The 18,811-nt window shown below is 40.4% G+C and overlaps 1 protein-coding gene across 1 annotated transcript in view; it reads right to left on the bottom strand.

Moving 5' to 3' along the window:
• LOC148475029 (patched domain-containing protein 3-like) overlaps positions 1-18,811 on the bottom strand; it is a 32,905-nt gene that overhangs the window by 8,506 nt on the left and 5,588 nt on the right. Inside the window, exons 2-3 of the mRNA XM_088457828.1 lie at positions 5,630-5,751; positions 4,547-4,692 (exon numbers count right to left, since the gene is read on the bottom strand). Of these exons, the coding sequence (XP_088313954.1) occupies positions 4,547-4,692; positions 5,630-5,751 (268 nt within the window). The remainder of the gene's footprint in view (positions 1-4,546; positions 4,693-5,629; positions 5,752-18,811) is intronic.

Raw genomic sequence — 18,811 nt, forward strand, 5'->3', positions numbered from 1 at the left:
AGTACGACAGCAGTCATCCTGAAGCAAAACGTATAACTGAGGCCTTGACTGCTATGTTGGTGTTAGACGTGCGTCCGGTATCCGCCATTAGTGCAGTGGGATTTAGACAATTGATGGAGGTAGTGTGTCCCCGGTTCCAAATCCCGTCTAGATTCCACCTGCATCATCAAAGCAGCAGCGACAAGCATGCGTCTGTCTGTTAAAGGGTGGTGACACCCTCAAAGTGTGCTACACAAACAATAAAACTATTGTTCTTTTTTTTCTGTCTTTGTGAAATGTGTGGGCTGTAGCCACACCTGCATCCTTAAAGCAGCAGCGACAAGCGTGCATCTGTCTGTTAATGGGTGGTGACACCCTCAAAGTGTGCTACACAAACAATAAAACTATTGTTCTTTTTTTTCTGTCTTTGTGAAATGTGTGGGCTGTAGCCACACCTGCATCCTTAAAGCAGCAGCGACAAGCGTGCATCTGTCTGTTAAAGGGTGGTGACACCCTCAAAGTGTGCTACACAAACAATAAAAATATTGTTCTTTTTTTTTCTGTCTTTGTGAAATGTGTGGGCTGTAGCCGCACCTGCATCCTTAAAGCAGCAGCGACAAGCGTGCGTCTGTCTGTTAAAGGGTGGTGACACCCTCAAAGTGTGCTACACAAACAATAAAAATATTGTTCTTTTTTTTTCTGTCTTTGTGAAATGTGTGGGCTGTAGCCGCCCCTGCATCCTTAAAGCAGCAGCGAAAAGCGTGCGTCTGTCTGTTAAAGGGTGGTGACACCCTCAAAGTGTGCTACACAAACAATAAAAATATTGTTCTTTTTTTTTCTGTCTTTGTGAAATGTGTGGGCTGTAGCCGCAGCTGCATCCTTAAAGCAGCAGCGACAAGCGTGCGTCTGTCTGTTAAAGGGTGGTGACACCCTCAAAGTGTGCTACACAAACAATAAAAATATTGTTCTTTATTTTTCTGTCTTTGTGAAATGTGTGGGCTGTAGCCGCACCTGCATCCTTAAAGCAGCAGCGACAAGCGTGCATCTGTCTGTTAAAGGGTGGTGACACCCTCAAAGTGTGCTACACAAACAATAAAAATATTTTTCTTTTTTTTTCTGTCTTTGTGAAATGTGTGGGCTGTAGCCGCACCTGCATCCTTAAAGCAGTAGCGACAAGCGTGCGTCTGTCTGTTAAAGGGTGGTGACACCCTCAAAGTGTGCTACACAAACAATAAAAATATTGTTCTTTTTTTTCTGTCTTTGAGAAATGTGTGGGCTGTAGCCGCACCTGCATCATCAAAGCAGCAGCGACAAGCGTGCATCTGTCTGTTAAAGGGTGGTGACACCCTCAAAGTGTGCTACACAAACAATAAAAATATTGTTCTTTTTTTTTCGGTCTTTGTGAAATGTGTGGGCTGTAGCACACCTGCATCCTTAAAGCAGCAGCGACAAGCGTGCATCTGTCTGTTAAAGGGTGGTGACACCCTCAAAGTGTGCTACACAAACAATAAAAATATTGTTCTTTTTTTTCTGTCTTTGTGAAATGTGTGGGCTGTAGCCACACCTGCATCCTTAAAGCAGCAGCGACAAGCGTGCGTCTGTCTGTTAAAGGGTGGTGACACCCTCAAAGTGTGCTACACAAACAATAAAAATATTGTTCTTTTTTTTTCTGTCTTTGTGAAATGTGTGGGCTGTAGCCGCACCTGCATCCTTAAAGCAGCAGCGACAAGCGTGCGTCTGTCTGTTAAAGGGTGGTGACACCCTCAAAGTGTGCTACACAAACAATAAAAATATTGTTCTTTTTTTTTCTGTCTTTGTGAAATGTGTGGGCTGTAGCCGCCCCTGCATCCTTAAAGCAGCAGCGAAAAGCGTGTGTCTGTCTGTTAAAGGGTGGTGACACCCTCAAAGTGTGCTACACAAACAATAAAAATATTGTTCTTTTTTTTTCTGTCTTTGTGAAATGTGTGGGCTGTAGCCGCACCTGCATCCTTAAAGCAGCAGCGACAAGCGTGCGTCTGTCTGTTAAAGGGTGGTGACACCCTCAAAGTGTGCTACACAAACAATAAAAATATTGTTCTTTATTTTTCTGTCTTTGTGAAATGTGTGGGCTGTAGCCGCACCTGCATCCTTAAAGCAGTAGCGACAAGCGTGCATCTGTCTGTTAAAGGGTGGTGACACCCTCAAAGTGTGCTACACAAACAATAAAAATATTTTTCTTTTTTTTTCTGTCTTTGTGAAATGTGTGGGCTGTAGCCGCACCTGCATCCTTAAAGCAGCAGCGACAAGCGTGCGTCTGTCTGTTAAAGGGTGGTGACACCATCAAAGTGTGCTACACAAACAATAAAAATATTGTTCTTTTTTTTTCTGTCTTTGTGAAATGTGTGGGCTGTAGCCGCACCTGCATCCTTAAAGCAGCAGCGACAAGCGTGCATCTGTCTGTTAAAGGGTGGTGACACCCTCAAAGTGTGCTACACAAACAATAAAAAATATTGTTCTTTTTTTTCTGTCTTTGTGAAATGTGTGGGCTGTAGCCACACCTGCATCCTTAAAGCAGCAGCGACAAGCGTGCGTCTGTCTGTTAACGGGTGGTGACACCCTCAAAGTGTGCTACACAAACAATAAAAATATTGTTCTTTTTTTTCTGTCTTTGTGAAATGTGTGGGCTGTAGCCGCACCTGCATCCTTAAAGCAGCAGCGACAAGCGTGCATCTGTCTGTTAAAGGGTGGTGACACCCTCAAAGTGTGCTACACAAACAATAAAAATATTGTTCTTTTTTTTTCTGTCTTTGTGAAATGTGTGGGCTGTAGCCGCACCTGCACCTTAAAGCAGCAGCGACAAGCATGCATCTGTCTGTTAAAGGGTGGTGACACCCTCAAAATGTGCTACACAAACAATAAAAATATTGTTCTTTTTTTTCCGGTCTTTGTGAAATGTGTGGGCTGTAGCCGCACCTGCATCCTTAAAGCAGCAGCGACAAGCGTGCATCTGTCTGTTAAAGGGTGGTGACACCCTCAAAGTGTGCTACACAAACAATAAAAATATTGTTCTTTTTTTTTCTGTCTTTGTGAAATGTGTGGGCTGTAGCCGCACCTGCATCCTTAAAGCAGCAGCGACAAGCGTGCGTCTGTCTGTTAAAGGGTGGTGACACCCTCAAAGTGTGCTACACAAACAATAAAAATATTGTTCTTTTTTTTTCTGTCTTTGTGAATTGTGTGGTCTGTAGCCGCACTTGCATCCTCAAAGCAGCAGCGACAAGCATGCGTCTGTCTGTTAAAGGATTACATCGGTGACAGCATCCAAGTAGGCATGTCAGACAGTCCGTACCTGTACTGGCAGGAAAAATAAGCAATTTGTAGGTCCCTGTACAAACTGGCTCTATTTTACCTGAGTTGCCCCCCCTCCAGTGTGTACTCCGAAAGAGTGTTTAGTGCAGCCGGGAACCTTGTCAGCGAAAGGCGTAGGAGGTTGCTTCCACAAAATGTGGAGAAGATGATGTTCATAAAATTAATTATAAACTTTTCCTGGGAGACCTGCCTCCAGAATGTACAGAGGGACCTGTGGTTGTGGATTCCAGCGGGGACGAATTAATACTCTGTGAGGATGAGGATGTACACACTGAAGAGGGTGAGGAATCGGTGGATGAGGAGGATGAGAATGACATCTTGCCTCCGTAGAGCCAGTTTGTGCAGGGACAGATTAATTGCCAGCTTGTTTTGTGGGGGCCCAAACAAACCAATCATTTCAGCCACAGTTGTGTGGCAGACCCTGGCGCTGAAATGATTGGTTTGTTAAAGTGTGCATGTCCTGTTTATACAACATAAGGGTAGGTGGGAGGGCCCAAGGACAATTCCATCTTGCACTTCTTTTTTTTCTTTGCATTATGTACAGTTTGGGGCCTAGTTTTTCAAACTGCCATCCTGTCTGCCACTGCAGTTTCACGCCTAGATGGGTCACGTGTTTGTGCCGCCCACTCGTGTCGCTTAGCATAGTCATCCAGCTACCTCGGTGCAACCTTTTGGACATAAAAACACTATTGTGAGGTGTGAGGTGTTCAGAATAGACTGGAAATTAGTGGAAATTAAGGTTATTGAGGTTAATAATAGCATAGGAGCAGAAAAACCTACAAATTCTGTGATTTTAGCTGTTTTTATGCTTTATTAAAAAAAAATACAGATCCAAAACACAAAACCCAGAACCCAAAACACGGAAGGGTGGTTTTGGCAAAACCAATCCAGATCCAAAACACGAAGAAAAATCCAGATCCAAAACCAAAACACGAAAAGTGGCCGGTGCACACCCCTAGTAAATATACCACTTACAATAATTAGTAATGTGTCTTCCCTTAGCTTTCAGTCACCTAGTTCTCAACTAAACAAAACAACAGATACGACAGTGACAAATATAGAATTATATACACAGATCATGTATAACTATGAATAATAAGCTAAAACTATACAGTATGTAAATCTTTATCTGGGAAAGTTAAGAACAACAAAGAAAGTTTAAATAAAGTAAAAATAACATGCTTAATCCTATAGTTCTGTTCCTCCCTTCTGATAAACTTACCTAGAATAAGAAATGGGGCATTTGCTACTGTAACGACAAAGGGCACTCCGCACAGTAACAACAGCCCAAAACTAGATAGAACAGCTAATCCGGAAGAAACGACTCCAAATACAGCAGCCCAGAATTTATTTCTCACACTGTCTAGTCTGTAAAGAATTAAACATCAAAGAAATGTTGAGAATAAAAATATTAAGATCAACAAATGAAACATTTTATTTCTACTCTCTTATTCCTGATTACATATAAAGCAAAGAAAAAAGAAAACAAAAAACACAAACAACCTATTACATAATAACGTAACCAGGAGTGAAATTGAATGTGTTTAAGAGGGGAAAGTTAGGTATATGAACTTAATTTCATAAAGAGGTCCTTTGGTAGAATTACTACATGCAGTTAGACGACAACTGCACAGGATTATGTGTTATTGAATATCTAGTGTCATTTAGCATATAGTATCTATAAAATAATTGAATAAGTTGGTCATGTCTCCTACATGCACAGTGGGAGTTGAGGCATGCGCTGTATGGTCCCCTTCCCCCAATGGTGAGGAGGTCACTAGTGGGTATGTATAATGTGCCCAAGATGAAGGACAGCGATAGCGGAGTGGGTGGAACAAGAATGTAGGCAGGACAGAGGGTGGAAGCGTTGCAGGGGTGGAAGCGGGACAGATGGCAGATTAGAAGTGGATTGGGGACAGAGGTGGAAAAGTGGGCAGGGGGACAGCAGGGATAGAGGCGGGACAGAGTGTGGAGGTAGGATAAAGGTTGGGGAGTTGAGGATGGAGGCAGGAACAAGGGCGGAGCAGGGATGGAAAAGGGACAGATATCATAGGACAGGTCATAGGACAGGTCCAAAATTACTAGTGTACAGTATGTATATATTTGCAAATACAAGTCTAAGGTACAATATGTATTTTTAATCAAATTATTTTTTAATGTAAAATGTTTTAATGCAGTTTAAAGTACACATAGCAAAACTGTCAATATATTCTATTATTTAAATATGAACATATCTCTGGTGGGAAATATATTGTATGCATGACAATATAATAACTAATATGTTTATGAAGACAAATAATCTTACCTTACACATGACACAATAGAAAATAATATGGTGACAAAATATGTAATGGAAAAGAGCGGAATCACAGCTTTAGTTGTGCCTTCAAATTCCTGCTGGCGGGATACTGATGTGAAGTAGGATATCTGGTGTAAATAAAAAAGGGACAAGTGATTTAAGTACATGGGTTAGCTGAGGACGCATCAATAATATAGCCAAGTACTTTGTGCTGTCTTATAAATTTTATACATTATATATTTACAATAACATTGTGCCATAGTGCATATTATAGTGCGTGCCTTATATGACACTATGGGGTCTATTTACTAAGCAGTGTTAGGAGACAGAGTGAAAAGTGATAAGAAAGTGATAAGGTGCCAGCCAATCAGCTCCCAACTGTCATCTCACAGGCTGTGTTTGAAAAATGACAGTTGGGAGCTGATTGGCTGGCACCTTATCACTTTCTTATCACTTTTCACGCTGTCTCCTAACACTGCTAAATAAACAGACCCCTGTTTCTGAAGTAGCGCGAGATGCTGCATACAGTATCTGCCCTCGAATTGAACTGTGTTGTAAGGATTCATAGAGCAAGTTCCTCTCCACTCCACACATGATACAACACATTTATTTGACGAAGGTGAATTTGTAGTGCGCTCCTCCTGCTCAAAAGCTGACGGTAATCGAAAAAGTGGAGTTTCTAAAGTGTAGATAAAGGGAGCACTGTGAATTACAGAAGGAACAATGCACAGATGTCATGTCAACATGATAGAATGTTGACCTAATGTCCCTGGTGGCCCAGTGGTCACTTAGCTGGTCCCAGCGTCTTCAGCGTCTTCTTCCGGGTCCCGTGAGCAGCAGTTCAGGCGCAAATAGGTGACTCAGGTGCATTCTGGTGAGCATTTTCATACTAACATTAATCACTACCCCTAACCCTCCCCTAGTGCCAAAACATAACCTCCTCCCCACCCCCACTGCCTAATCCTAACCTCCCCCGCAGATGGTGACATTTCAGTTTTAGATACTGTGAACATGTTGACATTCTGAGGATATTGACATGGTGCCTGTTGACATGTTAAACCATGTCCACATTCTATTGTCGACATTGTGGTGTTAATATTATGAATGGCGACCATGGTTACTGTGAGCCATCTGACCAGATACAAGCAAACAACTGTCATGTATATTAATGTTTATTGCTAAGACATGTTATACAGAAATATTAATATACAGTATTCATGATCGGCAGGCTTACTTCTCTTTAATATCAAATTTATCTAACTGCAGTTGATGTTTTACATTGATATTATACAAGAAGAAAAGGTAGAATATGCAAAAAGCAGATGTTTGATCTATGGTCATAGATCAATATAATGCACTCAGAACCTATAACTGGATAGTGTGTGTTTAGTTGTAGGTATGTGAATTACTGATATTCCGAAACTCGATATGTTGTTATAAGACTTTATTAGGGTAGAGGTGGAAGCAAATAAACTAAAAGGATGGTAATTCATTGACTGAATATGACAGTCAATTTGTGGGACATATGCCGTATATTGGCAATGTTCAGTCTCTGAAAGAAAAAAAGAGAAAAAAAGCAAAATCAATCACTAATTGTTCTGTTGAAGCAATGTTGCTTCAGTGGTGAAGCAGGAACTGGAGACCATAAAGTTCACAGTCAGTTTTGTGATAAAATTGAATGTTGGTGCGGCGTCCCGCACTTGTGAATAAATACTTAAATGGATGGGGCTGCTGATGGATGATTCACAGCTGGCTGTTCTTAATGAGATCTTCCCGGGGTAAGTAGTATGGACCCTAGTCCGAGTGTGTGGAGGTGTGTGACCAAACCTTTCTATGGCTGCAGAGCACATCCGCAGCTCACCCGGCAATACCAGGTAGTCTGCGGTGTGTCCCGCCGGTCCGCGATCAGGTATGCAGCAGGAGGGTGAGAGACGGCTGTGGTGTTGGAAACCAGACACCGTCTCCCCTACCTTCACTGTGGACTCACCTCCCAGGGACTCAGCAGAGTCCGCTCTTCCCCTTGCGGGCGTGTTGCAGTCGCATCCTCCTCCTCTCCGGTGTCTCTTGGCGGAGTCAGCTGCTGGTTAGGATATCCGCTAGGTGCTGTCTGCTCACGTGTAATGTCCTTCTGGTGTCCGGTTCCTTGCTTCCTTGTTTCTTTAGGGATATTGTGGCCAACGCGTTTTGACCCACGTGGGGTCTTCCTCTGGGCGGGATTGATGGTGTGTCTGGGTCCTTGGTTTGTTTATATACACAACTTCTGGGTACGCCTTCTTTCTAATTGGTTAGCAGAAGATGAGGTATTCCTTAGGAAAACATGAATCTTAAGTGTTCATGGATTAAATGCACTGCCAGTTTGTCAGGTCCCTATCTCAACGTGATAGCGGCGTCTCTCAGTCGGCCTTGATCTCTTTAAATAATGATGTTGGTATTAATTAAATAAAGTACTGAGTCCTGCAAATGTAAGTTATACTTTGTAAGCCAGTATCGGGTTAACCTTGCATTGTATATATTAGTGATAGAACGTGTTTCCCTGTTATTATGGCACTCACAATCTTACTATAATTCACTGAAGGTTGCTCTCTTCAGTGGGCCTAGAGGGCTGTGTTTATTAGAAGGAGCAAATCAAAACAAAAACAAAATCATTAGGGCTAGTGGTGGGCAGCATTGCTAATAGTGATATAGAGTCAGAATTTTGGGTGAACCTAAATTAGGTGGACAGCATTGCTAATATTGATACAGAGTCAGAAATTTGGATGGACCTAAATTAGACATCATTGTTCTAAGGCAATGTGTACCTGATGACTGAAGGTGAGACTGACTTTTCAGTTTCTGATTATAGGGTTATTTGTAATGGTAGCATCAAATTAGAGATAAATCGGTTATTGCCCCTGTGTATTTAAATACTAACACTGACCGTAATTGGTCACATAAAAGGTGTTTGGGTGTTGGTACTGACTAATTTAGTCACATACAATGGACTTGATTTTGTTATCTAGATTGAGTCCCTTTGGGTATAGGGTACCCATCTGAATCATGGTTTTGAGTTCCTCTTTGTTGATGCGTTTGATAAAGTCCCCTCCCCGCCAGTTGTGCCTAACTAGCCTTAATGCGCAGAATTCCAGATATGCTGGATCTGACTGATGAAATATTTTGAAATGTGCTGAGAGGGGGTGGTTGTCGTTGCCCTTTGTTATATTGTAAATGTGTTCCTGTAGTCTTATTTTTAGCAGGCGAATGGTTCTTCCTATATATTGTTTCTTGCATGAACATTGTAATAAATATATAACCCCTTTACTGTTGCATGTTAAATTGTCCTTGATTTTCCACAATCTATTATTGCTTGTTGATCTCACAATTAATTTTGGTTTGGTGCTCCTTTGTTTAGTTACGGTACATGCCTTGCATTTTCCACAATAGAAAAAGCCTCTCGATCCCCCTGGTTGTTTTTGATGCCAAGTCTTTGTCAGTGTATTTCCTGTGAAATCTGTGTTCTTTGGGGGTATATGGTTATTGGTAATATGCATCTTGATGTCAGAGGATTTCCGGAATATTACCTTGGGTTTCAGTGGCAGAGTTTTGCTCAAAATCTCATCGCCTAGTAAGATAGGCCAATGTTTGAGTACTAACTTTTTAATGTGATTAGCTTGGTTGCTATACTCAGTGATAAAATAAATATCTTTGTCTCCATTTGTATCTGGCTTTGGTTTATATGTTAAGAGAGGATCTCGGTCACTCTTCAGTACTGTCTGGAAAGCTGACTCTACTTTGTTCATATCATATCTTTTCTCTAGAAGTTGTGATTTGAGTTGTTCGCTTTGTATTGTGAAATCTTCTGGTCTGGAGCAATTTCGCCTAAGTCTTTTAAATTGGCTTGTCGGTATACTGTCAAGCCAGATGGGATTATGGTTGCTTGTGGCTAAGATAAAGCTGTTAACATCAACTTTTTTATGATGTGTGCTGGTATGAATGTCATTGTTCTCTATAAAGATGTTCAAATCTAAAAGTTCAATTTTATTTTTACTGTAATTAGTTGTGATTTGTAAATTGTGGTTATTTCATGAGTCACTGGTAGGACCAATACATTTGGTCCAAAAGTGACTTTGGCGCAAACCTCGTCCTCTGGGCTCGCTACATCGATGATGTGATCTTCATATGGCAAGGGAATGAAGAGTCACTTATATCATTTACCCAATACATTAATACCAATAACCACAATTTACAATTCACAACTAATTACAGTAAAAATAAAATTGAATTTTTAGATTTGAACATCTTTATAGAGAACAATGACATTCATACCAGCACACATCATAAAAAAGTTGATGTTAACAGCTTTATCTTAGCCACAAGCAACCATAATCCCATCTGGCTTGACAGTATACCGACAAGCCAATTTAAAAGACTTAGGCGAAATTGCTCCAGACGAGAAGATTTCACAATACAAAGTGAACAACTCAAATCACAACTTCTAGAGAAAAGATATGATATGAACAAAGTAGAGTCAGCTTTCCAGACAGTACTGGAGAGTGAACGAGATCCTCTCTTAACATATAAACCAAAGCCAGATACAAATGGAGACAAAGATATTTATTTTATCACTGAGTATAGCAACCAAGCTAATCACATTAAAAAGTTAGTACTCAAACATTGGCCTATCTTACTAGGCGATGAGATTTTGAGCAAAACTCTGCCACTGAAACCCAAGGTAATATTCCGGAAATCCTCTGACAAGATGCATATTACCAATAACCATATACCCCCAAAGAACACAGATTTCACAGGAAATACACTGACAAAGACTTGGCATCAAAAACAACCAGGGGGATCGAGAGGCTTTTTCTATTGGGAAAATGCAAGGCATGTACTGTAACTAAACAAAGGAGCACCAAACCAAAATTAATTGTGAGATCAACAAGCAATAATAGATTGTGGAAAATCAAGGACAATTTAACATGCAACAGTAAAGGGGTTATATATTTATTACAATGTTCATGCAAGAAACAATATATAGGAAGAACCATTCGCCCGCTAAAAATAAGACTACAGGAAAACATTTACAATATAACAAAGGGTAACGACAACCACCCCCTCTCAGCACATTTCAAAATATTTCATCAGTCAGATCCAGCAAATCTGGAATTCTGCGCATTAAGGCTAGTTAGGCACAACTGGCGGGGAGAGGACTTTATCAAATGCATCAACAAAGAGGAACTCAAAACCATGATTCAGATGGGTACCCTATACCCAAAGGGACTCAATCTAATTAACGAAATCAAGTCCATTGTATGTGACTAAATTAGTCAGTACCAACACGCAAACACCTTTTATGCGACCAATTACGGTCAGTGTTAGTATTTAAATACACAGGGGCAATAACCGATTTATCTCTAATTTGATGCTACCATTACAAATAACCCTATAATCAGAAACTGAAAAGTCAGTCTCACCTTCAGTCATCAGGTACACATTGCCTTAGAACAATGATGTCTAATTTAGGTCCATCCAAATTTCTGACTCTGTATCAATATTAGCAATGCTGTCCACCTAATTTAGGTTCACCCAAAATTCTGACTCTATATCACTAATAGCAATGCTGCCCACCACTAGCCCTAATGATTTTGTTTTTGTTTTGTTTGCTCCTTGTAATAAACTCAGCCCTCTAGGCCCACTGAAGAGAGCAACCTTCAGTGAATTATAGTAAGATTGTGAGTGCTATAATAACAGGGAAACACGTTCTATCACTAATATATACAATGCAAGGTTAACCAGATACTGGCTTACAAAGTATAACTTACATGTGCAGGACTCAGTACTTCATATAATTAATACCAACATCATTATTTAAAGAGATCAAGGCCGACTGAGAGACGCCGCTATCACGTTGAGATAGGGACCTGACAAACTGGCAGTGCATTTAATTCATGAACACTTAAGATTCATGCTTTCCTAAGGAATACCTCATCTTCTGCTAACCAATTAGAAAGAAGGCGTACCCGGAAGTTGTGTATATAAACAAACCAAGGACCCAGACACACCATCAATCCCGCCCAGAGGAAGTCCCCACGTGGGTCAAAACGCGTTGGCCACAATATCCCTAAAGAAACAAGGAAGCAAGGAACCGGACACCAGAAGGACATTACACGCGAGCAGACAGCACCTAGCGGATATCCTAACCAGCAGCTGACTCCGCCGAGAGACACCGGAGAGGAGGAGGAAGTGACTGCAACACGCCAGCAAGGGGAAGAGCGGACTCTGCTGAGTCCCTGGGAGGTGATTCCACAGTGAAGGTAGGGGAGACGGTGTCTGGTTTCCAGCACCACAGCCATCTCTCCCCCTCCTGCTGCATACCTGATCGCGGACCGGCGGGACACACCGCAGACTACCTGGTATTGCCGGGTGAGCTGCGGGTGTGCTCTGCGGCCATAGAAAGGTTTGGTCACACACCTCCACACACTCGGACTAGGGTCCGTACTACTTACCCCGGGAAGATCTCATTAAGAACAGCCAGCTGTGAATCATCCATCAGCAGCCCCATCCATTTAAGTATTTATTCACAAGTGCGGGACGCCGCACCAACATTCAATTTTATCACAAAACTGACTGTGAACTTTATGGTCTCCAGTTCCTGCTTCACCACTGAAGCAACATTGCTTCAACAGAACAATTAGTGATTTATTTTGCTTTATTTCTCTTTTTTTCTTGTTTTTATCAACCCCCCTATTTTTGCTTTCAGAGACTGAACATTGCCAATATACGGCATATGTCCCACAAATTGACTGTCATATTCAGTCAATGAATTACCATCCTTTTAGTTTATTTGCTTCCACCTCTACCCTAATAAAGTCTTATAACAACATATCAAGTTTCGGAATATCAGTAATTCACATACCTACAACTAAACACACTATCCAGTTATAGTTTCTGAGCGCATTATATTGATCTATGACCATAGATCAAACATCTGCATTTAACATAGGAGGGCAGACACCCGTCCCAATAGTGCAGCTCACCTCTAACGATTATTTCTAGAATCCAGTGCGCAATATCTTTTTACATTTCTAGAATATGCAAAAAAAAAAGAAAATAATGTCCTTGCTTTCACCAGTAAGAACTGATAAAATAACCAGTGTTACTGCATACATACTGTATATCATTGTCATGATTACTGGGACCCCAAATATGTGTTCTTATTACTGGTTATAACACATTTTTATGGTCTACATGAAAATGTGTACAGTATATTTTAGATTTCAAACGCTGATTTGACTAAATATACCATATCAAGCAACACACTTAACCTTACCCCAAAGTCTTCATTTGTTGATATTTGTTAAACCTTTGTAACAAGGGTCAGACTGCCCATCTGGCACTTCTGGCAAATGTCAGAAGGGCCGATGCCAGATGGGCCAGCATCAAACCCTGGCCGAGCAGCTCCACCTCCCGGCGCTCTGCTCGGCCGATGATACGTTCCACAAGGCCATGACCCGTGACTCGCGACACACCACGTGAGGCCACGCCCCTTTGAGGTGGTGCCACTTCTTTTTTTAGATGAGGCCACACCCCTTTTGTAGGCATGGGCACAGGGGGACTGTCAGGGCAGATCAGCAGCCCCAGTCCGTGCCTGTTTGTAACTATTTTCTTCTGAACTTTGTTTATTAACATTTACTTATATAGTGCCAGCATATTCAGTTGCCCTTAACTCTACACAAAATATATAGATTTTTTCCAACTCTAAAATTGTTTTTTTTTTTTCAAGACATAAAGTATGGAACTGGAAAATTACTTCCCATGTACCAATATAATATCAGATGTGAGTGCTTTATTAGCTGCCTGAACAGGTCCCAGTAACAATGGAGCACATTTTGGCTTTCAGGGGGTCAGATCTTTTTTTATTCATACTATCATTGCAGGGGGTCTGAGGTGCCAGAACATAAAAAAAAAAATGTATAAATTGTAAGTGAACAGAAACACAAAGTAACTAAACATTAATCTCTAGAGGTCAGCACCTAAAACAACTTATCATAGTATATATATGGTAATCCACCCAAGCTTTATTTCACATGACATTGGGTTTATATGTGTTGTGTTGTCTTATAGTAACTTCTCAAATTGTCCATGTGCACATGCAAATACTTAATTGTGAAGCGATTGTGTGACCATCCCACAGATTGGACATGTCGATCCAAAACAAGGTATGTGTCCAGATCCCTACATTCATCATTGTAATGCTGCAGACACCATTGTTTACTGTGTTACTGTACATTGCATTACTTCCCAACTGTCTCTTCAAAAGTCTATCTGTATGGTACAGTGGTACTGATCACAATATCTAACCATACCCCTCTATTTATGTAATTTTCTCTCTGCTCCATAGTTCATTCACAACTCCTTACTCCCACCCCCTGCCCCACATCCATTTTCTAGAGTTGTAACCCCCTGTAGTGCAATTAATTAGACTATAGGAATTAAATGATTTATAGTATGTAGTAATATTTATTACCTAGTAAAGGGACCCATCCTATATGCTGGGTCCCCTCAGTGTATGCCTGGCCCGCTGCTCCTCCCCACCCTACTCTGTTCTGCTCCAGCCACCGCTGAATCCCCATACAGCCCCCAGCTCTGTAATATGTCTCCCCCCCAAGTCCAGGCAGTAGAGCTGTTTCTAATACTTGTAGCTGGATCACATTATAACAGCTATTAGTGGACACTACTTCACCTAACCTTTTATTGAGGAGATGATCTAAACTGAGTTTATTTTTTAATGGAATTAGATTAACTTCTTTCAATAGAGGTGTTTTATGTTTTTGTCAATATGGCTGAGACTCAGAATAAAGGTGCCCATACACGATGCGATAAAGAAGAGAAAGTACAAAACACAAAGAGCTGTAGACACAAGCAGAAGGTAACAATGACATGGAGAAGAGAATGGAGCTGATGGTGGGCAGTCAAAAAAGGGTAAATCAAGGCAGGTTGCCTGTACTTGGATCAAGGATGGACCACTGCAATTCAGAAGCAGTCTATGAATACTTACCATCTCCATCATTTCGACACATCATCATCCCTCTTCTGTCATTTTATCTCACTTCCTCTATCTCCTTATATAATTATCTCCCCTTTCTATCATCATATCTTATCTTATATTCTCTGTATCTTCGCACTTATGTCTTCTCAGGACTATTTCATTTTTACTACCTTACTTTATATCTCCCCCCACTGTTATCTTCTGTGACACCTCTATCTCCTAATATCATATATAACCCATCACTATCCCCTAATATTATATCTCACCTTCATTTGTTATGTCATTACTTCTTGCCTCCATATGGTATCATCATTATCTCTTCCCTACTAACATCAGGGCTACCATCTCTATGACCTCCTACTTGTCTGCTGCTCAGTTTTCAGACATTTTAGTTTATGAAGGACACTATACTTTACAATATAAAGGACAAGTGCCTGTGAGCTGTAAAACCACAGCACTATACATTTTATTTATATACGAGGGATGATTGAAAAGTAATGAGACTGATTTTTTTTATTTAGAATCAGATGACTCAACAGGATCTGAACATTTTTCTTTTTCAAAGTAGCATCCTTCATATTCAATACATGTTTTGCAGCGTTTCAACGAATCAAACATGTACAGTAGACTGTTTTGTGACATTTTAGTGTTGCAGCTGTGGCAATTTTCACTTCATCATCTGTTGAGAACTTCTATCCGTGATTTGTTTTTTCAGGTTTGGTAATGCCCAAAATTCACAGAGCACTAAGTCCGGGATATATGAATGGTGTTCCAGTGCTGTCCCATTAATTTCGGTCAGTGCTGCCAATGCAACAGCAGCAACATGTGGTAGTGCATTGTCTTGGAGCAAAAAACACTGTTTCTTCAACAAATGTGGTCTTTTCTTCCTCAAGGCTCCACGTAAATGGGTTTTTAGGACGTTTGCATAGTAATCACCATTAATTGTCTGTCCACATTGAACCCAATGCTGTAGGATCTTACCGTGTGCATTAAAGAACAGCAGAAGCATGACTTTACACTCCGAATTAATCACTAAAGGCTCTATTTATTAACATTATTTTTAAAAAATAAAGTGAAAAAGGTTGTTTTCACACGCTTTTCACATTATTTTAGTTTCACCTAAATTTACTAAAGGGCAATTGGAGTAGAATTCCTAAAATTCTACTCCAAGCCCTAAGTATCACATATTTTTAGTAATCAGATTGCATTTCCCATAATTGTAATGGGAAATGTGATCTGCCTGGGATTTACTAAAAATTAAATGTGAAAAATACTGGGGGAAGCCCATTGATAATAATGCCACCTGGAGGTGGCATTATCCAGGGTCTCCCCCGGTTACTGGACTCCTGCTCTGCTCTAACAGGCAGTTCAGAGCCCTGAGCTGGCCCCAGTGATCAGCTGTGTGGTCTAAACAGACGACACGCTGATCACTGCTGGAAAAAAAAAACTAAACGGGGGGCGCGGGGAGCAGGGCAGAGGGGGCACGATCGCGGAGAGGGTAGCGGAGGCCGGTCGGCGCATGCGCGGCAGCTTGTCACTGTATTTTTTCCAAAAGATACAGTGATAAGGCCGTGGAGGGGATTCGCATGGACAGAGCTTTATCGCAAGCTGTATCCCTGCAAGGGATTTTTAATAAATCCCTGGGATATTGCCTGAATTTGCAATGCAAATTCAGTATTTTAATATCACACTACAATCTGCATTCTAATGCGGATTGTAGTAAATAAGTAAATAGAGCCCACAGAATTTTTTGGGAGGAGGCGAATTTGCGTGTTTCCATACACCGTATTGTTGTTTGGATTCCGGATCATAATGACGAATCCACGATTTGTGACACATCACAATTGATGTCACGAAATCGGGTATCCTCTCTGGTATTCAAATGGTGTTCTTGCACGATTCAACTCGTCATCGCATCTGCTCTTCTGTTAGATTTCTGGGTACCCACCAGGCACACACACGATGCATTCTCAGTTCCTTTTTCACTTTATGTTGAACCTGATCGAATGAGATGCCAAGTGAAGCCAAAAGTTTGTGTAAAGTTAACCTTCTGTCATTTTGCAACATCTCTGCAGCTTTGGCAATGCTGACATCTGTAACCATAGTGGATGGTCTCCCAGAATGTGCTTCATCAGTCACTCACATATGACCCTCTTTGAAGTGCTTCCACCACCAAAATACTGCAGCACGGCTAATTGTTTCTACACCATATGCTTGACGTAACATTTCACGAGTTTCATTTCTGCCCTTTCTAAGTTTAACACAAAATTCAATCACACATCTCTGACGTAATCTCACAGACACGTCTTCCTCATCTGCCATGATGAAACATACGAAGATCTTACACTCGCTTTTAGCAAACAAAGAAGATTATGGCAGGCCAACCACAGGCTCCAACACATCAATTTATGAGCTTTACAATAACCAGCATAACATTGCCATGTCTTCCTATGGGATAGAAAAACAGAGGCAGTCTTATTACTTTTCCATTAGCCCTTGTACAATTTGGGAATTTCCACTGTTGTTGTAAGAATCTAAGGAAGATTTTACAAACAAATGCTGGATTTATCTTTAGGAAAGCATCAAATTTTAAGGACAAACTTCTACATAGTCCCTCTCTGAGAACAATCACCCCAAGACCAGTACATCAAACATGAACATCCACCTATACAAAACAATCCATCTTCAGGTGTACCAGTTTCTTGGTGAATGGAGAAGAATACTCGATTAACCATTTCATAACATGCAACACCAGTAACATGTTTTATCTTCTTAAATGTGACTACTTTAGCCAGACATTGCAACCATTGAAAGAACACTTTGAAGAATATCTGAGAAATATCATGAAGGGTTTGGCCACTCTTTCAGTATCAGCACACTTTAAAGACTTGCATAATTGTTCTACAAAACACATACAAAATGTATAGGCATAGACAGGGCAATCAGCAACTGAAGGAGGAGAGATGTGGCTTCACTTCTACCAACACAAGGGATGGAGTGGATTTATTTAAAATGCTGGCACCACTGGGATTGAACCTCAACTTCGAACTCAAATGGTTCCTGACCAAATAGCCTACCCAACAGCCTAGCCAGTTTTCAAACTGATTCACAGTACAGTACGGTGACTCCACCTACCATTACCTTTACATACTGCTATCCCATGACTTTTGGCACTTGTGCATATAACAGTTTCTCATCATATATTTTAAAGAGCTTCAATACTTTTATCAGAAACAGGTGAAGAATTATGCCCTTTTAAGAGTTGAGGTGTAAATAAATGTAACAACAAACATTTCACATTATGTTTAGTAGAATATATGGCCATGTGATAAATGTGGTAAGTTAAACCAGTTAGACTGAATTCTGATTTTGTGTGGTATAAAAAACTATATCAGATGTGAGCCTCAGTAACCATTTCACCACTGGCACAGTAATGGGCTTTGCTCAGCTGGATGTTGGATTCCCAGCTATGAACTGCTGATCATAAACATTTGGTTGGTGTACAGTTAAATATAAAAGCTTATCTGAGTTTCATACTGTAGCTTCAAAAAATCTAAAAGCGATAAAGTGACTCTCTACATGTTAATTTCTTGCTAGACTGTGTATGAAGGACTACGGGGAACCTCCATATTATTGGGATATTGACAAAAAGTTTAGTATTTATCCTTGCACACAACTGTCAAACATGTTTATTATCATTATTATTATTTTATAAAACAACCTAATCAATTATCCCTAAGAGCTGGCTTTTTTTCTTTTTCTTACATCATGGAATCAAATTGGATTTATTCTGGAATCCTTGCCAATGATCATCACAAATTCACAAATAAAAACAAATAAGCAAAATATCTCTAACTTTTTCTTAATTAATATGACTTTTTCTTAATGAATTAATTACAACTAAAGATAAACTGATAATAACTAATTGTATAACATTGTATTCCCTTTTTATAAGAGAAGAGCCTTTATATGCAATTACAGCTATAAGTCTGGTTGGTCTCTACCACATTTGCACAATTGGACACGGCTATTTTTTTTTAAATCCATAAATTTGCAACAGAAATATATTTTGGGTCATTTCAGGATATTGATCAAGTGTAACTTTTCATGAATCCTTTGAGTTTTGTGCCTTTCTATAATATAAATCTTCTCCCAAGTTGTAC

This window comes from Taudactylus pleione, unplaced genomic scaffold, assembly GCF_031769625.1.
Source record: "Taudactylus pleione unplaced genomic scaffold, aTauple2 ptg000788l, whole genome shotgun sequence".
NCBI classification, from domain to species: Eukaryota; Metazoa; Chordata; class Amphibia; order Anura; family Myobatrachidae; genus Taudactylus; species Taudactylus pleione.